We start from the raw sequence: 27,580 nt of genomic DNA on the forward strand, positions 1-27,580 counted from the left end.
TAAATTTTAAATAAATATTTTTCCTAATTCATTATTTTAAATATTTAATTAATGTTAAATAAATATTTAATAAATATTTAATAAATATTTTTGTTATAATGAATTGTACAATGAAAAATTAATATTAAATAAATATTAAAAAAACATTTAAAAAATATTGTGTGCTGATTGGGACTGGATGCATGCAAGCATCAGTGCATTATTGTAAGCAATAACGAACAAAATTTGAAAAAATGAGCAATCCGGATTTGGATCTTTTTAATATATTGGAGACATTTTTGGAATCTTTTTCTAGTTCAAGCGAGGAAGAAGAAATAATTGCAATCTTCCGAACTAGAAGAATGATTCCAAAAACTGTAAATTATGTAGCATGTGTGAAAAAAATGGATAATAACACCGTGTTATATCTTTTATACAGGTACATCGATTTTATACATTTTTTAAAATATAATTAATTACTTGATGTAATATAATAGCATTTTTTTAATGATTATATACTATTTAATTACATATAGTAAAAATCATTACTTACTGAGCACGAGATTACTTTTTCGAGGTTACTTTTTCCTTTTTCGCATGATCTATTATAAATAACTCAGGTGACACTTGCATTGAAAATTTGGGCGTGTTCTTTTGCATTTGCACTATTCAGTGCAACTCATGGAACTTGTCCAGTGTTGGCGTGAACTGAGTGCGCACTAATTTTTTTCTAATCGAAAACGCTATAAGTTACCGGCATATGGTTATGGCCTGCATAAACCGACCTGGGGGCCTATTATCGAAAAATATCGCATACGAAAATATACGAAAATACTATAGTATACGTTACACATATTATAGAATTCCCTAGTATTTTCGTATGCGATATTTTTCGAGAATAGGCCCCCTGCCAGTATAGGAGCACGTAAGCAATCCCGCAAGAAAAAAAACGTATCGTCTGCGGCAGGCTTTAGTAGTGTTTGTAAAAGCCTGTGCCGCGGCCTTTAATTTTCTCACTGATTTGTTTTGATTCAAATTCTTATCAAATGAGATGGGGAAGAAAGATAAGAAAAAAAATAAAAACAAAATAAGTGGTCAGATAAAAACTGCGTTAAAAACAGAAAAAAAGTTTAACGCTAAGCAAAAGAAGGAATTAGCGGCTCTTGGTGAGGTTAGATTTTTTTCTTCTCTGTCATGTCTTAAACGGAAAAATATGTAAAGATGTGAACGATGTGATAAATCTTAACAAACTTCACTAATAGTACGTGTTAGTTTTGTATTTGTTCCTTGAAACGGTTATAAAATAAGCATATACAAAACGTGCTATCTGAAACTCGCTAATAAATATTTTTTAGCAAGAGACGAAAGATACCATGTGCAACACAATAAATTATTTAGTAATTGTGCAGAATATCCACTGCATTTCCGATTTTGACGAAATTAAGCTCATTCAACGCGTTTTCACTCTAAATGAACGAATCTGTCAGAAAATAGTGTCGCTCTGCCCCGCGAACCGAGACATCAAACGTTAAAATTGGCTATTGCACAGGTTAGAAAATCAGTCGTTTCGGCGCAATGTAACGAAATGAGCATGCGTTGTGATAGAAGTGTGCATGAAATTTGAAATGCTTATTAATAATTATATCACTGCCACATTTACTACACATGCTTGTATTTGTCAGAACATTATGTTGGATTTAAAAAAGTTATTAGTTTTTGTGCAATGTAGATTTTTTTATTGAGGCATGAAAAAAATTTATTTTATAAAATTAATTTAATTAATAGACACATCTCACAAATAGAAATCTTGAAACGAGGTCTACAGATGTACTGTTCTCTTCACATGAGTTTGCAACTTTTCATGCAAAAGGAAGTCTACCTTCTTTCCATCTCCACCCACTACACCCCCTGTGTGCACAGGGGATAAGATGGTAGGGGTGAAAATAGGGTGAACCTTCGTGTGGAAAGTCGCAAACTTATGTGGGAGAACAGTACATCTGTAGACCTTGTTTCAAGATTTTTATTTGTAAGTGGGATGTTTATATTAATTTAATTAATTAATTTTATAAAATAAATTGTAATGTCTCAATAAAAAAATCTACATTGCACAAAAACTAATAATTTTTTTAAATTCAACACAATGTTTATATCTTATTAAACATTTTTATAATATATTTTATAATTAACAGAGTGGGGGGGGGGGGAATATACATTGTACAATCAAATATAGTAAATATGGCAGTAATGTAATTATTAATAAAAAAACATTTCAAATTTCATGCACATTTATATCAGCGCATGCTCAGCTCATTGCAATACGCTAATATGACAGGTATTTTAACCTGTATAATTGCCAATTTTAACGTTTGATATCTTGGTTTGCAGGGCAGAGCAACACTTTTTTCTGCCAGATTTGTTTATTTTGAATGAAAACGCGTCGAATAAGCTTAATTTCGTCAAAATAGGAGGTGCAGTGGGTATTTTGCACAATTACCTACTTATTTTTATTTACAATATTTATTTCTGTGAAGTTAGGATCCCATTTTTAAAATTTCTAAATAGTTCATAGAGTTCCGGTTCTGCTCCAAAGAATTCTAGAGTTTCTGTTACATTTCGAAAAGAGTTCTAACATTTAGAATATTTTATAACCAGATTATTCTTAATACTCTAATGTCTATTTCCACCAACGCAGATTAACTTTGATCTTAGTTTAACTTACTCTTTATCTTTAGTTCTAAGAATTGGAAAAAGATAAGGAGTAAGTTAAACTGAGATCAAAGTTAATCTACATTGGTAAAAATGGGCATAAATATTTCTGCAAATATATATGATAAAAAAAAAGATAAAATGAGAGCATTAAAATTTTATCATATATAGTTATACATGTAATAAAAATACACATAATAAATATATAATTGTGATAGAGGATCAAAATTTATATTCTTAGTGTGTAGCTTTGTCTTTTTCTAAAATCTTCCAATATAAGTGATATATATACAATAAAACCCAAGTAGTACTATCTTTGTATGAGGGTTATTTAGAAAGTAAGGTCTAAAAACAAATATGGAAACTATGTAGAGTCAGACCTTACTTTCTGAATAACCCTTGTATTTTCATTCAAAAGTCTTCCTGCATCAATCCAAGTTGAATGTATTTAAAGTAATAGTATGTATCTTTGTTTTTCCACTTGAGGTATGTATATATTTCACTGGAATATAACATATAATCTTAAAGAATTAAAGAGGAAACGGTTCAAAATAAGAAAATTTTTTTGAAATAAAATTTTTAACGTACAAATATTTGAGGCCGTTAGACTTTAAATATAATAAGATTACAAAATCTATATCAAATAACAGTATTAAAAAATTAATGAAAAAATGCAATAAATATAATAATAATAAATAGCCCGTGTGAGTAAATAATTGTGGTAGATAGAATTAGAGAAAATAGAATTATAATTAGAAAATGTAAACTAATCCTATACTTAGAATTAAATATAGAATTACTTTACATTTGTATTGTGTTATATGTTGTGAAAACAAATAGAATTAAAGGATAAGTTTATATTAGTAAAATATGCGTTATAAAAGCGATTATGCAAACTAGGTTTAAGCCTGTCAACTCGTTGCGGCTATATTGAAGTTGTGACGTCAGAAGCGTGAAATTGCGTGAAATTACACATAATTTTATCCAACATACTATTTGTAAATAAAGACAATTTGAATGAAACGGACTAATCAGATGGTTTTAAAACCCTTGTAAAAATGGTATCCTTTTTTTGCCTAATAGTCAGTAAAGAGTTGTAAAAAGTAACGCCTATTCAGACAGGAAAACACACGGATAGCTATTGAGTGAAAAGAGTGAAAAATGTGCTTTTATGTATAAAATTCAAAGAAACTTGCGGTCTATTTTTACGAATTTGGTAAATACGAGACAAATCATATTTTCATAATGAAACACATAATAACAAAATGATAACAGCACGACAACATTTCATCATAAATCTGTCACGTTTTACGCCTATTAGTTTGCAACGGAATATCGCTACCGTCAACGCGGAATTCTGAGCTGAAGTGCCAGGAGCTTTGAGATTAAGTTTTTTTTAAGCATTTAAATAATATTGTAAGACATTACAATTTTCTTAATTATTGTAACTATTGTATTTTACAACTTTATTATATTAGAGATTTTGCAGCGCAAAGGTTTTGTACATTAAATTTTTTTTATTTTAAATGGAATCTTATAGTAACCAGTAATACAAAATAATAAATTATTAGAATTTAGTTAACAAACTGGTAAATTGTGTTTAATAATTAACTTTGTTCACAAAGTTTTGACCTTAGGTTGTGTTTTTATAATGGTTTATATATTAATATTAATGTTTTAATCAATTTACTTAAATTCTGAAAAAATTGAAAACAATTTGATGCTGGAATTCGAATCTGGTGCGTCGCAGAAAGAAATATATCTCAGGTAGCAAGTTGACGTTATTTATTGTCCTTTTGACGTCAAAATAACATCTTTGACGATATTTTAACATCAAAATGACGATAAATAACGTCAGCTTGCTATCCGGATAACGCAAGCACGTAAGCCGATATTCATAGTCGATTCTTATATTTAAGACCATTTTAAGAAACATTTTAAGATGTCATTAATCAATAAGAAGTCACATTAGTATTTTAAGCCTTTACTTAAGACGGCCTTAAAATAAGAATAAACTTTGAATACTGGTTTTAGTCTTCTCAACAATGTTTTCTTGGTTACCGACTCAAAATTTTAGTACTTAAGGCGATGCTGGATCAGTCTGTATGTGCTTATTTTTGGACATTCATATCTTTTAATTGGCTTAACAGATCTCGAAATCCTTTTTCACAATTAAAGTAGTGACAAAAACATACTTTGCTAACTATAATTTAATACGAAAAACGAAAGTAGATTAAAAACTTATTTTTAATTTTTAGCTTCTCACTTAAGTTTAATTTCTGGCTTCTGTAGCCGACTCGTGAGAACATATGGCCCATATAAAAGTTTTAGACATTGTATGAAATAAGTAATTAGCAAGGTATGAATTAAATGAAAGAACAATACGGCGTTTGCAGGATGATCCTAGAAGCTTTAGTACGAGAGGTATAAGCATCTGAAAATTGTTTATGTAATTTGCACATGGAATTAGTGTGAAGAGCAGAAATTGTGTACATGGTAGTTGAGAGATCACTAAGGGGGTTTAAAATCGAAGAAAAAGGACAGATGAGTGCGTTTTACAAACAGTGCTAGCTTATTTTTTTTACTCTTCGCCTCACGTGCGACCCTCAGTCCATCGAAGAAAAATCTGCAGCTATCTGCAATACCGACGTCGAGTGAGTTCCACCGTCGGTCTAGTATTGTCTTCTTTTTCTTCTATTGGCCTATGGATATCTGACTTTTATTGAAGATCACAGTACTACAACGTTCATTCAGCCTCAACCAGATCTATTGGCCCAGAGATCTGGTTGTGTATAATTTCTTTTATATATCGGGATAACTTTTGGATTATAGTTTCTTTATCTTAGGTTTCCACTTGATTTTTGAGTTGTCTCTTTAGTTGGTTTACGTTACTCGTAAATATATGTGTATCCTCTTTTCTTATTTTTATTTTTCTTTTTTTCCCCTTTTTTTCTCCTTTTTATTATATTCTGAATAGTTTTAGTTATCCTCTTCTACCAATGGTAATTCTCTCTTCCAGCCCCCACCCCAGGATCTGGGAATATAAGTGGCCCTCTGCAATTATTTGGCAATACTAACCTGAACACTTATTCTACTGTCGTTTTTCGTGTCTACTTATTATTTAACGCAGTTTTTGAATTATCAATAACAAACCAATTCATAGTGCCGGTAATTTATTCGTTTTCTTTATATGTTATTATTTTTGAAGTTTATTTTTGATAATCAAAATCCCATATTATATGGTCATTTGAATTATTTCCTTTTAGATTTGAAATTTTTTAAGAATTTTCTGAACAAATTTATTGAGAAGTTTAATGATTTTTTTATTTAAGATGTGCATAATAAATTCCACCGAGTATGGTTCAGGGATTTTATACTTCTTTAATTCTTTTCTTTTATCATTCAATAACGGGCATGCCCAGAAAATATGATTGATGTTCTGTACTTCATAGTTAAAATTACATTTAGCGGATTTCGCTAGACCAATTTTGTTTTTTATTTGTAAATGCAGTATCTGTCGAAATTCTAAAGTAAGTTCCATATACATGTTTGTTACATTTATACTTATAAATTGTTTTATAACTAAATTCCCTAAAATTACTCATGAAGTATTTGCCAGTATTTGGACTAATCTGATTAATATGTTGAGAGTCAATACGTATTCGTTTTTGAGACTGAATACATTTTTTAAACGAAACTTTATTCGGTAGAAAAGTTCCTGATTCTGCTCCAATTTTTGTCAATCTATCTGCCTCTTTGTTACCCAATAGCCCTGAGTGCGCAGGGCATCATGTGAATCTAATGTTTATTTTCTTTTTTGAAATAAAATACTCAATAGAGTTATATAAATCCCTCACTGTATTACTCAAAAATCTAAGGTGAGCCCTATATCTTCCCTTCTCACATGCTTCCAATGTTTTAAGTGTACTTTCTGAGTCAGTGCACACATTAATGTGTTTCCAGCCCGACTCTGATGCTAAATTCAATGCTTTGGTGATGGCTATAGCTTCTGCGTTGAATGAAGACGTTAGAGGATTCAATTTAAAGGTTAGTCCTATATTCCTGTCTGGGACATAAATCGCGTAATCCACTTTCCTGGGAAATTCCCTCTCTTGACGTACGTTAATCCTACTATTTGGATCCCTTGTTTCCTGTTCGTAAAATTTTGACTCGTCTTACAGTGGGCCAGGAGACCTCAAAAAGTGGCCAAAATTCATATTTTAAAATTGATTGAAAGAATTATACTATTGTTTTGTACATTATTGAAAGTAGTGAGAATATAATTTTTATAAACATATATAAAGTATTTTCTTTTTGGTAGGTCCTTGAAATTGAAAAATCGTCTAAAACGATAAACGCGTAATTGATGAAAATATATCACATATTTTGAAATATGCTGATAATATGAAAATGCCCATCCGTTAATTTCATCTCCTGGGATATTGACGTTTACAAAATAATCAATAATCAATCTAAAGTAATACATAGTGTATTAGGGAAAAACGCGAAATGTGAAATTTTCACAATTTACGGCAATACACTCTCTATCACTATTCTCCTACATTCCCCTCTCTAGCAAAACCGTTATGGCGCCATTTTGTTTCTTTTACTATACACTTTTATTTAATTCCGCGGCAATTAGGCGGCATTTGACATTTAGTAGTTCAAAATTTGTCTCAAACGTCACAATGTGTCAAAAGACCTCAAAAAGTGGCTAAAATTTAAAATGTTAATGGATTTGCATAAAACTTGATATAGAAGAGTTTTTGGGGTCGCTGATTTCGAATTTGATGTCAAAAATTCAAAATTCAAAATGGCGGATATAAATGGTGGACAAAAGTATCAAAATACAGCAATACACTCCCCAACCAATTGACTATTCTCCTACATTCCTCTCTGTAGAGAAACAGTTATGGCGCCGTTTTGTTTCTTTTACTATACACTTTTATTTAATTATGCGGCATTTGACATTTAGTAATTCAAAATTTGTTGCATCTGTGCGCGAGGATCACTGCCTGTTTTCTTTCAGTCTTACATAATAAAAGTGTAGCACATCGTCAACGCAGCACAATGATATATATACATATATATATATATATATATATATATATATATATATATATATATATATACAGGGTGTTCGTTAATGGTTGTCCAGCCTTTTACCGTACGTAGATGCCGTACCGACTGAGCTTGCTAATTTGCTAAACGTTTCCTAGATGACAGCTGCTTCGGTTGAGCGCGCGAACGCGATCTCGCAGGACCGAGTGACACGTACAGGCCCCTGGTGAAAATTTTTCTCATATTTTTTTCGTATAATTTTTCCGAACATCTGTATAATTTTTTATGAAACGTTATAAAATGTAAAAAAGTTAAAAGTATTTTTTTAAAACTGTGAGATGAGAAATCTCAGAATACTTCAGAATGTACGTGTATGAAAAGTTCTAACAATAAGAGATGTAGACTTTCTAAGTATTATTTCTACGTATTTCTGAAAAATGTTCCTATTCGTATAAAAATTATGAGAAAAACTGTAACCAGGAATGTTAAATTCTATAAACGAGAAATTTTATAAAAAATTATTAGAATAGTTTTTACCGGGGGAAGCTGTGCATACTTTGTTATATTACATTTGTTACTAAGATTACTATTTCTATTTATTAATCAAATTAATAAATAAAGTAGTAAATAGAAACGTAGAATACTGAATACATTTAATAATATATCCACACAATTTTTATCACAAATTTTTAATACTTGTAATCTTTTGAATTTAAATATTATCTTTGAAGTACTTTTAATTTAAAGAACTTCAGAAATAATATTGTAATGTGATATCAAGTAATGAAAGCTAAATGGTAACGTGGACTTCCACACCACCTTTGAGGTTCCACGATTGGCGCGTTAGGTTTTTTTGAAGTGGACCTTCGCCTAGAGCCATATTATACCACATTAAAGACCTATTTTTTTGGTACATAAAGCTTAAATAGATATTTTGAAGTCATATTGCGTAAGAACACACGTAGATGAAAAGTTACATCTACGTATGATCGTGCGTAATATGACAACAAATTATCATATTTTTAGAGCAAGTGCTCGAAGTGTCTCCCTTCCTCCTGCTCACAACGTAAAGCCCGACTCACGATTGCTTCACGTACCCGCTCCAAGACCTGTGGACTTATTGCACGGCAAGCTCGTACAATTCTATCTTTCAGGTCTTGAACGTTTTCGGGTCGTGTTGCATACACCTGCTGTTTAAGATGACCCCACAGAAAGAAATCTAGTGGTGTAAGGTCTGGTGAACGCGGTGGCCATTCATGAGGACCGTGAAGACCGATCCAATGAGCACCGAACTTTCGATTCAATAATTCTCTTGTCGCCCTGGCGGTGTGTGCAGGATGGCCGTCCTGCTGGAACCACATGTTAATACGTGATTCCAGTGGCACCTCACCCATCAGGTCGACAAATTGATTTTCAAGAAATGTTCGGTATGCATTGCCATCGACCTTACCATCAAAAAAATATGGCCCAATGATGTGGTCTCCAAGAATACCTGCCCAAACGTTCACCGACCACCTCACTTGAGTATGTGCTTGCTGCATCCAGTGAGGATTCTCAGTGGCCCAGTAATGCATGTTATGGCGCTGACGGTGCCATTATTATGGAAAACGCATTCATCCGAAAATTCAATGCGTTTGGGAAAATTATAATCTTCCTCACATTCATTAAAGAACCACTGACATTATCTCAATCTGCGAGCTTCATCGTTAATATGCAGCTCTTGAGTCAAGGTTACTTTGTAGGGATGGAAGCGAGTCGCTTTTAAAGCTTTATGTACCGTACTCACGCTAACGCCTTGATTCCGCGCTATGGTTCGGATACTGATGGTTGGCTCATCCGTAACCATTTGTCGTATTTGCGCGGTATCTATGCGCGGCGGTCGCCCTGTACGGAGTATAAAAATAACGATAAAAGAATAGAATATTTAAAATTGCATTATTAAAAAATTTTATTAATATGTACCTGCAGGCTTAATAGGTCTAAATTGACCATATCTTCGCAGCCTCGATTCCAGCCTCGCAAACATTCTTCGATAAGGCTGTCGCCGCTCCGGATATCTACGCATGTAGAGCAACGCAGCTTCTCGCGCATCCCTGTTGCACACTGCATACACCATTATCATATCACACATTTCGTCATACGTGAAATTGTGAGCCATGGTTGCACGCACGTTCTCTCACATGGGATCGAGACGAGACGACAAAAACAGTTGCAAGAAACAACGAAGAAACAGCAACAATTGAAAATCGACAGATATTTCTTTTCCGCGGGAAACTTTGAAAGTTTACTCTAAAATTCTCAGAATAGAAGCAAGCAAGCCATATCTTTCTTTACAAGGCTACAGTTGTAGTTGCGAAAAAACGATCAATTTCTTTAAAATTATGTTCCAATACATATTTATTTATAAAATTGTATGATAAAGTATTCATTATTGTGCTTTTTATCATTACTTGTATTACTTTTTCTGTATACCACACATAAAAATGGTATAAATTGAAAAAAATTATTAAAAATGTGAGAGAACGTGCATGCAATATGGCTCACAATTTTACGTTTGATGAAATGTGTGACATGATCATGATTTATGCAGTGTGCGACAGAGATTCGTGAGAAGCTACGTTGCTCTATACGCGCAGATATCCGTAGCGACGACAGCCATATCGAAATATGTTTGCAAGGCTGGAGTCGAGGCAGCGAACATACGGTCAATTTAAACCTATTAAGCCTGCAGGTTAGGTATATTTATAAAATTTTTTGATAATACAATTTTAAATATTCTATTGTTTTATCATTATTTTTATACTCCGTACAGGGCGACCACAGCGCATACATACCGCGCAAATACGACAAATGGTTACTGATGATCCAACCATCAGTATACGAACCATAGCGCGGAATCTAGGAGTTCGTTTGAGTACGGTACATAAAGTTTTGAAATCGGCTCGCTTCCATCTTGAGCAAGCAATCTTGAGTCGGGCTTTACGTTGTGAGCAGGAAGAAGGGAGACACTTCGAGCACTTGCTCTAAAAATATGATAATTTGTTGTCATATTACGCACGATCATACGTAGATGTAACTTTTCATCTACGTGTGTTCTTACGCAATATGACTTCAAAATATCTATTTAAGCTTTATGTACCAAAAAAATAGGTCTTTAATGTGGTATAATATGGCTCTAGGCGAAGGTCCACTTCAAAAAACCTAACGCGCCAATCGTGGAACCTCAAAGGTGGTGTGGAAGTCCACGTTACCATTTAGCTTTCATTACTTGATATCACATTACAATATTATTTCTGAAGTTCTTTAAATTAAAAGTACTTCAAAGATAATATTTAAATTCAAAAGATTACAAGTATTAAAAATTTGTGATAAAAATTGTGTGGATATATTATTAAATATATTCAGTATTCTACGTTTCTATTTACTACTTTATTTATTAATTTGATTAATAAATAGAAATAGTAATCTTAGTAACAAATGTAATATAACAAAGTATGCACAGCTTTCCCCGGTAAAAACTATTCTAATAATTTTTTATAAAATTTCTCGTTTATAGAATTTAACATTCCTGGTTACAGTTTTTCTCATAATTTTTATACGAATAGGAACATTTTTCAGAAATACGTAGAAATAATACTTAGAAAGTCTACATCTCTTATTGTTAGAACTTTTCATACACGTACATTCTGAAGTATTCTGAGATTTCTAATCTCACAGTTTTAAAAAAATACTTTTAACTTTTTTACATTTTATAACGTTTCATAAAAAATTATACAGATGTTCGGAAAAATTATACGAAAAAAATATGAGAAAAATTTTCACCAGGGGCCTGTACGTGTCACTCGGTCCTGCGAGATCGCGTTCGCGCGCTCAACCGAAGCATCTAGGAAACGTTTAGCAAATTAGCAAGCTCAGTCGGTACGGCATCTACGTACGGTAAAAGGACAACCATTAACGAACACCCTGTATATATATATATATATATATATATATATATATATATATATATATATATGTAGCTTCTATTCGATTTGATAGATGGCGTTGAATTTTAACTGAACTTTTGCTACCTGTTCAGTATATATACATTTTAATGATGCAATAGCCGGCGCAGTGCAAAGCTAGAATTTGTTTTCTTTTCGCACAATTTCATCAAATACTTGGGTACATTGTTATAAATTAAGCTATAAATGAATTTTTATATTATTGTGTCTCATATGATTTTCGAACTATCATCACATTACATGTATTGTACTGTATTAAATCATAATTTGTCATATTCATATTTGTTTATGTTCTTTCTGTTCAATCGTTTCAAGTAGTCAATAATTTTTTTATTGATTTTTTAATAAATCTGATTAGTTATCCATCATTTAATGTTTTCTTTTTATTCAATACGCAATTATGGAGCAATTTATAAAAAAAGATATTGTTGACATGCTTTTGAATAATAACAATGATATAGATTTCGTTATTAAGACTATTGTATTAAAGCAGGGCTTTAATGTAGAAAATTTAGAAGATGATCAAGAACGTCATTTAAGAATGTTTATATCTACTGTAAGGACTAAATACAAGCAAAAATTTAAACACGTTGGCAAGAAGAAAGACAGATTTTACAAACAATTCGCCAATTGGTTAAATACAGAATTCAAAATTCCAGATTTCCGCAAAAAAGAAAAAATATCTATATCTTCATCTTTAGTTGATCGTCCACGTATTGAATTCAAAGACAAGTTTGCTAGATCGCAACGACGAGAAGTATTAGAAATAAGTACTGAACATAACCATGAAACTTTAAAACTTGTAGCGGCAAGTAGTTACGCTGCAAAACGTTCAGGTGAAAAAGATTTAAATGCAATTCTTAAGGAGATCTCAAAAAGTCCGACACGGCCAAAAAAGTTCCGAAAAATGTTAAATACATTAGAAACAACAGTTATCAAAAAGAAATCTCCTGAAGAAGCGTTATCTTTCTTACTTGATAACTCCGTTTCAAAAAACTTGTACTCAGAGATGCGTCTGACAAGTATGGCAGTGGAGCAGATATTTGGCCGACATATAATACAATAAGAGTAGCTAAAAAAAAAAAAAAATGCAGACCATCAGAACACATTTCGATTTTTGATGATAAAGTTGAAGTCTCTTTACAAGCTTTATTAAACCACACTGTTGCAAGAATCGTTGAATTGCAATTAGACGTTATACTGCATACTATAGAAATTACAAAGTGTCCCGAAATGGAAGCAGAATTAATATGTTCTTATGGTTTTGATGGAAGCAGTGGGCATTCCCCTTACAATCAAAGTTTCAGAAATGTTGAAAAAAATACCAATATTGACGATGAAAATTTATTAGCTACTACACTTATTCCACTTCGCCTTTGATTATTAAATGAAAGTAATAAAATACTTTGGAATAATGAAATGTCTCAATCTTCACGATTTTGTCGTCCAAAAAAATTGCAGTATGTCCATGAAACAAAAGATGTAATTTTAACAGAAAAGCAAGCATTGGAAGATGAAATAAAAAATCTGCAAGTATATAACGTTGAGTTAAAAAATGATTATGTAATACGGATACACTTCAACCTATTCATGACGTTAATTGATGGCAAAGTGCTTAATATCATTACTGGTACAAAATCAATGCAATCTTGACCAATATGCCATGCAACACCAAAATTATTCAATATAATTTCAAACATAAAGGAAGAAAAATTTGTATCTATGAAGACATCACTACAATACGACATAAGTCCACTGCATGCTTGGATAAGGCTTCTTGAATTATGTTTACATATTTCATATTGACTTCCTATTAAAAAAGGGCAAATAAGATCTTTAGATAAAAAAATATGTGCAGAACAAAAAGCCAAAATCCAAGCAATGCTTTGGGAGAAATTAAACGTCAAAGTTGACAAACCTAAACCAGGAGAGTGTGGTAATAGCAATAATGAAAACACAGCTAAAAGAGCATTTAAAGATCCCGAATTGTTTGCAAAGTATCTCGGTCTCAACCCACAATTACTTAGAAATTTCAAAACTATTTTAGTTACTTTATCGTGTTACTTTCCTATCAATGCGTCTCGTTTTAAAAAATTTTGTATTGAGACTGCTGAATTATACATCAAATGCTATCCCTGGTATTCAATGTCAGTGACACTGCACAAAATTTTAGTGCATGGTAGTGAAATCGTGAGATTCAGCATTTTGCCAGTAGGGATGCTAGCCGAAAAGGCATCTGAAGCGAGAAACAAATATTACAAGAGTGACTGACTACAGCATAGTAGAAAAATTAATAGATCGGCAACCCTTGCGGATGTTTTTTATCGAGCAATGGATTCAACAAATCCTCTCGTTTCAAGCATAAATTTGAAATCAAGACTCCACAGTTACAAACGTCTCAAGCTTCCTCCAGAAGTTATATATTTACTTGAGATTTCTGAACCTAGTCAGTTTATTTCTGAATCCGGTCAAGATGATTTTGATCTTGAAACAAATAAGAATTTTGATTTTAGTGAATATGATTTTGATTCTGAATCTGAATCTGAAGATGAATCAGAAAATATTCTTGATTTAAAACTTATGGACGAGGAAGAAAATATATAATTTAGTTTGTTTCGTGATAGGTAAGGGGACACCTTAAAACAAGCACTTTGATTCGTGAGAGGTGAGGGGACTCACGTGAAACAAGCACCCCGATTCATGAGAGGCAAGGGGACTCACGTGAAACAAGCACCCTGATTCCTGATAGGCGAGGGGACTCACGTGAAACAAGCACCCCGATTCGTGAGAGGGGACTCACGTAAAACAAGCATCCTGAAAGAATCTAAAATCGCAAATCTTTCGTGATAGACTCTAGAAATTACAATGTTGTAGGTTAGTCATAGGTATAACATTTAATTTTTCAAACTTTTGAATTGTAGTTAGCAGTATAAAAAAGCCGCCATATTAGGTCCGCCATTTTAAATTTAAAATTTTTGGTGTCAGATTCATTATAAATGACTTTAAAAACTTTTAACTACCAAGTTATAGAAAATTCCGAATTTGCTTAAAACTTTAAAAATTACGTTTGCCATATAAATTTGCATATTACATCTGGCATTTTAAATGTTGTATCTTTGACATTGGATTCGTAATTAGAGACCTCGAAAACACCTAAATAACAAGTTTCAAGCAAATCCAGTTGATTTTGATAATTTTATCCACCATTTTGTATCCGCCATTTTGTATTTTAAATATTTGACATCAAATTCGAAATCAGCGACCTCAAAAACGCCTAAATAGCAAATTTCAAGCAAATCCAGTTGATTTTGATAATTTTATCCGCCATATTGGCTCCGCCATTTTGAATTTTGAATTTTTGACATCAAATTCAAAATTAGCGACCTCAAAAACCCCTAAATAGCAAATTTCAAACAAATTCAGTTGATTTTGATAATTTTGTCCGCCATATTGGCTCCGCTATTTTGAATTTTGAATTTTTGACATCAAATTCGAATTTAGCGACCTCAAAAACTCGTAAATAGCAAATTTCAAGCAAATCCAGTTGATTTTGATAATTTTGTCCGCCATATTGGCTCCGCCATTTTGAATTTTGAATTTTTGACATCAAATTCGAAATCAGCGACCTCAAAAACCCCTATACCAAGTATCACGCAAATCCATAAACATTTTGAATTTTGGTCACTTTTTGAGGTCTCCTGGCCCACTGTGCGTCTGTGAAAATAGTAATTTCGCTCGGATCTTTTATTAAATGAGGTTTTGCTATCAAAGATTTCATTAATAAAAGGGCCTGCTGCCTTTGCAGAGGCCCCAGTCTTAAAATCCCAAAAGATTCTCTTTATTTCCTCGCTCAAGGGATATGCAAATGCTGGATGTACTTCACATCTGTATAAATGGAGGAGGAAATGTTTAACTATCTGCCATCTATCTAGAATATATGGAATATTACGAATAGCTGTTTTTTTGTACTACAAAATTTTTCCATATTACTTATTAGTTAATTTCATATTTTTCATTTGATAAGCTTTTAAGATTAATTTGTCGCATGCTATTGCCACTATTCTAGCAGATGTTTTTTGTTTCGACAATAACCAAGCCACCCTATTCGATGTCATTCTTGGTAAATCCAAGACTCTTTTATATGCTGAAATTAATAGTCTGTCAATAAGACTTAGGTATGACTTTCTCCCGCTGTTATACCATATCGCCTCCCAACCAATTGTGCTCTAATAGTGGCATTAATGGGAGGATTCCGATAGCGCACATCCCGATAGCCCACCAATCAATCATCTTGACTTATTTAACCTCACCTACGGAAAATCTCTAGGCATCTGCCATTGTGAGTGGTTTGTGTGCTATCGGGATGTGCGCTATCGGGACCCGCCGGGCATTAATAAAATCTAATCCCGCCTTCAGACTAATCCCCCAGTTTCTACCCGAAATCCATTTAAGGATATTTACAAAGCAATATGTTATATTTCTCAAGGATTTAATATGATTGTGCTATCTTAGCCTGCTGTCAAACGTCATTCCTAAATATTTAATTTTATTGGAAACAGTGATGGTTTCATTACATACATGGAATAAGTTAGGATTAGTAAATTTCTTCTTTCTATAGAAAAAACATAGTTGTGTCTTTGGAATCGAGATTTCCAGACTTAATGATTCTAACCATTTATAAGTTCTTTTGAAAGCCTTTTGAAGAGTGCTTTTAAGGGGTAACACCACTGTAGACAGCCCAAATAAAGTGTGTTTTTGCGATTTTTTTTGCATGGAAGGAAAAGTAAGAAGATAATAATATTTATGGATGTTATTAAAGATTTTTTTAAGTGTTCACAAAATTTTTTTATTAAAAAATATTAAAAAATGGCGATGCTAGAGCCATTATCGTAAGACGTGTTTATTTTAAAGTGGTTTGCGGCACGCAGTAGAATCATCGTAGATATTTATCTTGAACAAAACAAAAATTTTTTTTAACATGAGTATAGCTAGAGAAACACGTACGGAATTTGAGAAATATTTATTTTTGAGTAATTGGCAAGCATTTTAAAAAAAAGTTCCATTTTTGATGAAAAAAACGGGCAATTATTTGTCAATAAATAACGTTCTAATTAACTTATCAAAAATTTTGTACGTGTTTCTTTTCGAAATGTTATTTTAAAGAAGGGGTTAAAATAGAAGCTTAAAGAAGTGGCACAAAATTTTGAGTGAAAAGAATGAAAATTGTTTGAGTTATGCTGCGTGCCGTTTTAAAAAACCATGTTTTGAGACAAACGCGTTTAATGTTTAGAGACGTGTTTTGGACGTAAAAAAATGAAAAATGTGATTGAAATTTTTTACCATTAATCTGCTATCCCAGGACCGTAAAGCATCTCTTCTTTACTCAAGTATTCTTCCTCATTTTCTTTCCGGGACGATTTTATGCTGGTGCGTGCCTCCTTTGCCGCATCTGTCAAAGACCGCTTGGTGTGCTTGATCCTTGTCGCATTGGCTTCAAGGCAAAAATTGTATGCTTGGTAGCCGATATCCAGCTCCAAAACTTGCATAATCCGTAAAATGTTTATTAAACTGTCATTAAAGGTACACAATATCAATCGCTGCACACAATACTTTTTTGCCGCTTGAGTAAGTTTTGGGACCAAGTTCCATACAGCAGCATTGAAACGTTGTTATTTTGAGTGTAGCTTCCCAAGCAACGATTTAGCAAATCATCACGGCTTAGTTTCTTGTAAATAGGTTTGATAAGTCATTAGGCTATACTCTTCGAACAGGTATCGATGCGCCGTAGGTAGTCGTTTTAGAGCAGCCCGACACGCTTAAGAGCACGAAATTTCACAAAAATAAATTTGTAACAGACATAAGACGTTTTTTATCTCATTCTAGAAGGTTTAAAGTATTTTGTAAAGCAATAAAAAAAAATCGATTTTTTTTAAAATTCTACAGTGGTGTTACCTCTTAATCTTTTCAATATTGTTGTCAGAGTCGAGGAATGCTATATTGTCGGCAAATTGTATAATTTTACAGTTATAAGGTACCATTTTAAGAATATCTGAAACATAGATATTAAAAAGGAGGGGGCTCAACACAGAGGGACGGGATCCGATAGCACACGGTGCGATAGCCCACCAATCAATCATCTTGACTTATCTAACCCAACTAACGGAAAAACTCTAGGCATCGGTTGCTGTGAGTAGTGGTGGGCTATCGGTTCTGTGCGCTATCGGGATCCGCCCAACACAGAGCCCTGAGAGACTCCTCTCTGAACTTTTCTTGAATCCCTCTAAAATCCGTTTTCAAATATCGTTGTCGTTCTTGGTTCCAGGAACCATTTCAAAAATGATTTATATTTCATTGGTATTCTCAAATTGTTTAATTTATCATAAAGAATTCTAGGATTAATATTGTCATAGGCGGTCTTAGTATCTAAGAAGAGCCCCCCTGTGATTTTACCCTCCATATAGGATTTGTATATTTTTAAGTTTATTAAGGCTAAACAGTTATCACATGATTTACTTTTACGAAATTTATATTGGCATCTGGGCATCACTACGTTTAACTCTATGAATCTCTCTAGCCTACTTTAATTAATTTTTTGAAAATTTTCAAAGTACAAGATTCCAGGGAGATAGGCCTAAAGTCATTTTTTCCCGCACTTTGGGATCAGAACTGTAATTCATTGCTTCCAGCTTTCCGGAAAAGAGCCATCAGATAGCATTTTGTTATAACTTTCCTTTAATATTTCAATCGCCGATAGAGGCGTGCCTCTTAGTATTTTAAAACTAATAAGGTCGTATCCCGGGCTATCATTTAATTTTCCTTGCAAAATAAAATCACAAATTTCTTTTGTTTTGAATTCACTCTCAAAATAATTAGTAAAATTTTTACCGTGAGAACTATCTTTTGGATTTTCCAAATTTTCACAAACCCAATCTGGGGTATGTCTATTTATGAAATCTTCCACAATTGTATCTTTGCTCGTGTTGTTAGGAACAGCTACATTAAATAAGGGGTTTTTCTTAAATTTCCTAATATTATCCCAAAATTTTTTAGAAGTAGGGACCCCAGCTATTTCATTTATAAAAGAGCGAAAGTTTATTCTTTTCCTTATACTTATAATTTTCTTAGTTTCTATCGAAATTAATCTATAATTGTAAAGATTATCTCTGGTTGGATTCTTTATGAAATCTTTGAAAAAATTTTTCTTTAGTTCTACAACCCTTTAGCATTTGTCATCTTACCAGGGCTTGTTAATGCTTTTTCCCTTCTTAATAAACCTTGGTTTATTCGAATCTCGATGTTTGCTTTTAACAATAACTTTAATTTCTCCTGTCTTTTTATCTTTTATTTTAATTCTTCCTATTCCATCGTCTATAATACCTCCTGTCAATACTATAAAATCCATAGTAGTATTATACCATTAATTATACAATTAAGCTCCATTAACTTGAATGTTACTTACTTCCAAGTTTCTTAGTTTCTCTTCCAAAATTTTATTAAATACTGTTGCTTTGAAATTATTAAAATTTATTTTTTCTTTACATATTTTAGAACTAGTTGGATGGCAATCAGTATATCTGTTTTTATCTTTATTTATAATCTCTATTATTATTGGAAAATGATTACTACCCAGAGGTTCATCGTAGGTTTTCCACAAAATATTTCTATCTCTTATGTTAGTCAATGTTAAATCCGGAACGCTAATGTGTTGTTCAGACATTGTATCTATTACTGGATTCAAAATATTTCTTGGTTTAACAGAGACTCTAGTGACCGATCCATCATTAAGGATGAAAAGTTCTGAATCGCTTATAGCTTCACACAATGAACCCCCAGCAGGATCATTCCTGGAAGATCCTCAAATACGATGTTGTGCGTTGAAATTGCCGCAAACAATTGAGTTATTTAATAAACCTTTATGTTTTAATTTATTGAAAAATTCTTCTCGCATTTGTTTATTAACTCTGATATCCGGAGGTTTATACACTGATAAAATATTGAATCTGTTGTTCCTATTTTTGCTGTATCTTAAATTAATTGAAATGCACACTGCTTTGATTCCCATAGGGTTCGAAAAGTTTATAATATTTTGGGAAATTGGATCCAAACTTTCTTTACATACAATTGCAACCCCGCTCCCCAGGAAATTACTGGGTCTATCATTTCTGAAGACGATGCATGTAGTAAAATTAATCTGATCTTCTACATGTAACGATGTCTGCAAACACAGTATGTCGAAACTGCACATCAAATTCCCCAATTCAAAGTATTTATTTTTAATCCCTTTGAAATTCCATTGTAATTCTTTAATTGTTTTCATTGTACTAACAGAGAAAAAATGGTTTGTAAAAGCAGGAAAGTACTAAGAATTATAAAAGAAAAAAAATCAATTCTATTTTATTACCCCTATTTTTTTTAAGATCGATCGTCCTGTATTTTTTCGTTGATGACTTTCAAGTATTCTAAAATACATTTACTCTTTGTTTGTATCGATTCCTTTCTTAATAGCATTTTTATGAGGTCCAATATAATAATGCCTTTAGATTGAATTTTTTTATTTATCTCGTTTAATAAGCTTTTATCATTATTCCATATCTGATTGCTAACAAGATTCCTCTGATTGCTAGGACCCGCCATCGGTTCTTTGTTTTCTAACACACCTACTTTTACTGTATAATTTGTGTGGATGTCGGTCAGCAGTCTATCTTATTGCACAGGAGTGGGCACAGCCGGTTCCTCAATCAATGTTGGAGTCGCGTACTCTTTACTGGTATTTTGATTGGCGGCTCTTACCCTTCTATTAACTTGAAGGCTGTTTATAATAGTATTTTCTCCATGACTGAATCTCCTTAAGCCCGGATCACTATTTATGGATTCTCCTACTTATGGATTCAAGAGATAACTTATTATTTCTATTTTTATTAATAAATTTTTCTTTACCGCTTCTATTGTTGGTACCTATCCTATCATCATAAAGCGTAATATTATCACGCGGCCATCCAAGATAGGCCATTGCCTTGCAATGTTTTTTGACCTCACTAAAGTTTATGTTTCTATTCCGAATGAACTTCCTGCCGCAAACTGGCCAATATTGCCATATGCCATTACCAGGTTGATCAATTTATTTTTTGAAGCCAGGACATTTTGTATCAGACGTTCTGTGATTTCCTGAGCAATTTGCGCATTCAATAAAATGCTCTTCTGATTTGCCGTTATTATTTTCTTTTCTTAATTCATTTCTCTCCTCCCCTCTGCAATTGAATCTTAGATGTCCCCATCTCAAGCATTTGTTGCATTTTTTGACTCTATTGATATACGGGAATACTTTAAACCGCATCCAATATATAGTTGCTATCTCCGGAAGCAGATTTGAGCAAAATTCTAATTTAATGTTGGAAGAATCACAGTACTTCTCCTCAGATCTCTTCCAAAATTTCATCCTTTCCATGTTTCTAACTTCAATTTTCTCGTATGGAAAACTAATGGCTTCGCGAATTTCATCAATTGAAAAGTCCGGATGAATTTCTTTAATAACTCCATATCTAATTACTTTATGATCTGGAATATAAGCAATCCAATTAAAGTTCTCAAGCTCCTTATTTGATACACAATTATTGGCTTTGGAAAATTCGCTAAATTTTACTTCAATTATTTTTTTTCCTATTTTCCTGATTTCTTTAACGTTTTTTAATCCAGTTTCAAATAATTTTTTCCCAATAGATATTGGATGCAAATTTCCTAAATTTTCTATTTCCACAAGTAATTCAATATATACAATATAAGGCCCTACATTGTTTTTACTATACCTATTGGCCTTTTGTTGTTTCTTCAAATTTTGAGTTCTGTTAACATGGCTAGACTCTAAATTTTTATTAGGCGAGGAAATCATATTAAGGCTTTCAGCTGTTTCCTTTGATTTGTCCATCCTATATTTGGTCTTTGTTTTCAACAACTCTTGATTTGTGTTAAAATTGTCATCCTGAGGAGTATCTGAGATTTGATTCCCTGAACTTTCAGGAATTAGTAATTCACTCCCGACTTCTATCTCCGACTTTATATCCAGAACTTTCCAGTTAGAGGACTGTTCATTATCTGACATCTCAAAGCCCCTCACTTTGCTAGTATTATTTGTCTTTAGTGGACTCCCAGTTGATCAACATATATTATTAACTACTGATCTAATTACGTTAGAATCAGAGAATTTTGTTAAGATATTACTACTTGTGGTTCCTCTGGGATTTTCCTGAGGGGGAGACACCGGAGGTGGAGGGAAAAGATAACTCTGTTTTTCATTAATGTTACTTGGTGTTTCCGAGTTTTGATTTATTTTTTTTTGCAAAATTTTTGAAATCCTCGTTTTTGAGGAATAAGACGTTTCTTGAACGAGCCTTCTTTTCATCTCCTTTTTTATTACCATTATTTTTAGTCATTTTCACTTTAATTTAATATTTTTTTTGTATATATATATATTATTTTTTTTATAATTGTCGAATTAGATTTATACAATTACCAAATACCAAAAATGGTTTCTATTTTTGGATTTCTATCCAAAGATTTAGCTATATTGCATATAATTTGAATCGATTCATTTAAAGCAAACCATAACTTTCATTAATATTTATTTTATTTATTTATTTCTTATTTTAGGTATTTAATAATATTTACTAGGATTAAAGACATAATTTTTCTACAAACAAAACACAGAGCAAGACCAAATAAGTTCCCAACAAGGTATAATATTATTGGGTATTAAACTCAGTTGCAGAATTAGACCTTATTCATCTATATAAATTTATTGATTCTATTGCATAGCCTCTTTTTGTGTAATTATTGAGGAGTTCTCCTTAGAAGGTCGAATTCTTAGGGAAACTAACAGTCCGTCCCTTTATATTTAGTTAGTTAAAAATTTCACCAGCTTTTTCAGTAGAATATGAAATTTATTTATTCCTTTATAAATTTAAAGTCAACTTTTTCCATCAGTCAAAACCTTACACTCCTATTATTAATTTAAATTAAAAAAAAATTTTTTTTGTATTATTATTTATATTTATAACTAATTACGACCAGGTTCTGTAATGTAAATCGGAGTCGGAAGACTCAGAGTGAATGCACAAGCAATTTGCATGAATTGATTATATTTCCAATAGACTTGAACAGAATTTAATTAACACAATTTATTGGGCACGGTCCCATAGGCGGGACCAACGATATTCGATACGTATCACTTGCGTGCGTAGCGATGAGAGAGAGAGAGAGAGAGAGAGAGGGGGTGGGAGGGGGACAGGGAGAGGGACAGGGAGAGGGAGGGGGAGAGAGGGAGAGAGGGGAGAGAGGGAGAGAGAGAGAGATTTTGATTGATAGACCTTTATTTAGCTTTCACAGCTATTTCTTGTACACAATTATTATAACTATATATTAATATTACCTAATATATACTCTTTTAACAGTCTCTTAAACGCTACTAATTCGCTGCATTGCTTAATCACAGTGGGTAACGAATTATACATTTTTATACCTTCATAAAAAAGGCTTTTTTGAGCACTTCTAGTTCTACGGAAAGTTACTGCTAAGTTTCCTGTCTGCCTCGTTTGTCTATCGCATTCTCCTCCCACTATCTCTATTTTATTGTTTAACGCCTCCGAAGCCATGCCATTTAATATTTTAAAGATAAATACACTAACGTTATAATATAAGCGTTGCCTTACAGACATGAACTGTAAGGCGTGTAGCATGTGTTCAATTTTGGTATATCTATTGCACTGTAAAATTACTCTCATGGCACGGTTTTGAGCTATCTGAAGTTTATTCAATTGCGTTTCACCCATCCCAACTAATAGAGTAGCACAGAGTACTCGAAATGAGGTGCTATGATGGACTTGTACACGATACATCTAGTATATGCTGATACGAAGTTACCTATTCTATTTAAAAAGCTAGTCTTTTTCCCTATTTTCTTAAGTATATAATCGCAGTGGTCTTGAAATCTAAGTCTATCGTCTAGCATTATACCTAAATATTTCATGGTTGATACCCGTTCTATCTCAATTCCATCCAGACACCTCACGACAGTCTTACCTCTTAATTCTTTTCTAATACTTCTAACTATCATATATTTTGTTTTATCTGCGTTCATTTTTAACTTATTTATATTCATCCAATGTTCGATTACATTAAAAGCCATAATCATTTTTACCTCTACATCCGCACTACTTTCTCCACTTACATATATAAGCGTGTCATCTGCAAACATTTTTATATTGCACCCTTCTGGACATACTTCAATTATATCATTTATATATAATATAAATAGCAAAGGTCCCAGTACTGAACCTTGAGGCACTCCATATTCTGTAGGCAATAATTTAGACCATATCTGATTGGATCGAACCTGTTGTTTCCTATTATTTAAGTATGATTTGAACCACTCTAGGGTCATTCCTCTAATTCCGTATTGATACATTTTTTCTAACAATCTTTCTCTATCTATTGTTTCAAATGCTCTCTTAAGATCCATGAAGATAACTCCTACCATTTTTCCTTCGCTTACTATTAATTTCCATTCGTCTATGACAGATTGAATCGCTGTTTCACACGAATAATATTTTCTAAATCCCGCCTGATGCTCTGTTATAATACCGTTTGTTTCCAAATAGGTTTCAAGTTGTTCTTTTACTACTAATTCTAGCACTTTTTCATATATTGGTAACATATTAATAGGCCTATATTCGCTCGCTTTTTTGGCTTTAACTATCTTTGGAATCGGTACTATAGTAGAGGTTTTCCAACCTTCCGGACAGTGACCTTCTCTTAAAGAATTATTTATTAAAATCGCAAATTCTTTTTTTCTTACAGGAAAAGCTACCTTCAATATATCACTAGTTATTCCCTCTTCCGTACCTTTCTTTTTTGGTAATCCCATAACTATTTCTTCTAGCTGCTCTAGTGTAACAACCTCAAAACTTTCCATAATGTCTTTGTTCTCGATAGTATAAATAGTTTTTTTATTTATATTCATCCAAAATTCAATTATATCACTGCCGGATCTATCTACCTTTATAGAATTTACTATACTATTAATACTTTGTATATAATATAAATTAAATTTATCGGCTATATTGCACTCTTCGGTATCGCCTAAGATCTCAAAATCTATATTTCCTATTTCCTGTATACCTACTGGCTCGCCTCTAATTACTTCTTTTAAGGTTTTCCACATAGTCGTAGGGTTTTCTTTATTAAGATCTATCATACTTTCGTAATATTCTTTCTTTTTTTTCCTGATTAATTTTACTACTCCATTTCTTTCAATTTTATACTGTGACCAATTTTGTTCGGTATTGTCATACAATGCTTTCCTATATACCCTATCCCTCCTATCCGCAGCCTCTCTTATCTCATCTGAGAACCATTTTTTCCCCTCCCATACTTTTGGAATTCTAAATTTTTTCTTCGGTGCCATTACATCTAACGCATCTACTATACTGTTAACAAATTTTTTCGCTGAGAAAGAGAGAGAGAGAGAGAGAGAGAGAGAGAGCGACCTGGCGTGATGCTCGATGTCGTAGCGCCTTTAGAGCGAAGGAGACGACGATTCCCCATTCGTCAGTCGTATGATCCAGTGCTGCGATGCCATGGTGTGGCTGGATTTGGAGCCGCAGGACCCCTCGTGTTTACCTGTACTCGGTGTTCCGCACTTGCGTCATGCTTTGTCGACGTCTCTGACTTCGGAGCAATACGTAATGGAAGATTCCAAGGCTCTGGGCGTCGTGTCGGCATATCCCCGATTACGCCTTCTCAATCACACGACACATCCGGACTTCTCCGGTTTTGATCTTGTGCCCAGGCCGGTCCGAAAGCTTCTGTCTCCTAATTCTTCAGTCCCCGACTCCTTTTCCTCGCCACGCTCCCGTCTTGCTGTTACTTCTATTCTTCTATTTCCTTCTCTAACATTCCATCGTTTGCCTGGCTCGTCTCGCGCTTTTTCCTTTCCGCTGGGCATATTTCCCACTTTCTCCTATATCTATCTCTCTCCTCTATCTTCCTTCTCTCAATTATCATTGTTTTATTATATTATTTTGTTATCTATATTTTGTACTTATACCTGATAATTATGAAAATTTTATTAGGCTGTTTTTTAATAAATTAGAGTACAAAATGTCACTGACCGGAAACTTTTGCACGCCACTGTACATCTAATATTCTGTAACTTACACGATTTCCACGTTTCTTCATCTAGTACACGACACACCTGAATCTACTAGCAAATTTAAAATGATCCTTTTTATTGCGTTATTAATAGATTACCATCCACGGCGTAGATTCCTTTTTTTTTTCAGGCAAACGTGTGCTCACTTTTTTTCTTCCGTTCTCTTGTCGAGCCTTTGAACTTTTTTTTCTGTCCGCTTTTCCTGTAGCTATTGCTGATTGTCTTCATCGTTTTCTAGCACTCTTACGAAGTGTCCTGGTTTTCTACATTTACTGCAATTCCTCTTTCTCGCACTTCTCGTGTGTGTATTTATGTTTCTTGTATCTACAACGATAGCATTCGGCATTATCTGTTATCTTCGTCATTCCATTCTTTACGTTTTTTTTCTGTCCGTTATGCGAGCTACCGCTTCACCTTCCATGCCTTTCGTCTGCAGCGAGACTGCTTCCATTGCTTTTGCAATCTCTAACATTTTGTCCAGTTTAATCTTACATTTTTCTAATAAACGTCTGCGTAATTTTGTTAAATAACATTTCTCTATTACTTGACTACAGATTTCTGTATCAACGTCTTCAAAATTGCAATTCTTTGCTGCCGCAATCTTGAAATGTATTGCACCATTGTTTCTTTGGTGCCGTGAGACAGATTTCGAACAATATGTCTCATGTCGTATTTGTTTTTGGTTTGAAATACGCTTCCAATACTTGCACAGCTTTAGTGTTTTTCCTTCCGTGACTTTTTCTGTGACTTCTTCCGTTTCCGGGGACTGAGTAGAAAATATCTTGCACATTGAATCTTCCGGAGTGCAACAGCATTGCCTTTTTTCTCTTCTTATTCTCTACTTTCTTGCTCACCAAAAACAGCTTGAACACCCTTAATCATCTTGTCCATCTCTACACGTTGCCAGTTTTAGCATTCGGATCGAAGATTTAATCGGCAGATTTGTCGTTTCTATATTCATCTTCTTTCTTCTTTTTGGCTTAATCCTTATTTTCTTTGGCTTAAATTTTAAGCCAAATTTTAACAATGCTCGGAATTAGTGGCACATTTCGAGCTGATTTCTGAGGCGACGCCTGCTGTCTCTCCTCGAGCCTCTCACTCTGCTCGCGGCCCTACAGCTGAGCTGCCGGCCGCGCGTCAAATGTTGTGGCTCAGGAGCGTAGAGCGTCACTTGTAAAAGAAATAGCCTAGGCTCTTGGCTGTTTCTTTTACAAGTGACGCTCTACGCTCCTGAGCCACAACATTTGACGCGCGGCCGGCAGCTCAGCTGTAGAGCCGCGAGCGGAGTGAGAAGCTCAAGGGGAAACAGTAGGCATCGCCTCGGAAATCGGCTCGAAATGTGCCACTAATTCCGAGCACTTGCTTAAAAGGATGCTAAACTAAAGGAAATTACCGACACATTACAGTTTTTTTATTCTCCGAATTGGCTTGATAGATCACAAAGTTTTTTTGTAGAATGAAAGTAAGTACCAAAAAAATGGTGATACGAGAGATTTTACGAGAAAATCGAAAAAAAGTTAAAAATTTATTTTTGGCTTATGGATCTGTCAATCGAGATTAACTTTTGTTATTTATTGAAGTTAATTTTTGTTATTCTGTAGCTCGTATGTATGAAATCATTCCTCCG

At 33.3% G+C, this 27,580-nt stretch overlaps 1 protein-coding gene across 3 annotated transcripts in view; it reads left to right on the plus strand.

The window, feature by feature from the left end:
* Window positions 1-767: 767 nt before the first annotated feature.
* Window positions 768-27,580, plus strand: part of LOC105205447 (kelch domain-containing protein 4) — an 88,877-nt gene continuing 62,064 nt past the window's right edge. Inside the window, exons 1-2 of one of the 3 annotated variants that reach the window (XM_039458208.1) lie at window positions 768-1,150; window positions 6,649-6,732. In XM_039458208.1, the coding sequence (XP_039314142.1) occupies window positions 1,031-1,150; window positions 6,649-6,732 (204 nt within the window). In that variant the 5' untranslated portion in view covers window positions 768-1,030. Of the gene's footprint in view, window positions 1,241-6,648; window positions 6,733-27,580 lie in introns of all 3 variants that reach the window. The other 2 variants (XM_039458209.1, XM_039458210.1) reach the window with 2 other exon arrangements.

Source organism: Solenopsis invicta, chromosome 16 (assembly GCF_016802725.1).
Source record: "Solenopsis invicta isolate M01_SB chromosome 16, UNIL_Sinv_3.0, whole genome shotgun sequence".
NCBI lineage: Eukaryota > Metazoa > Arthropoda > Insecta > Hymenoptera > Formicidae > Solenopsis > Solenopsis invicta.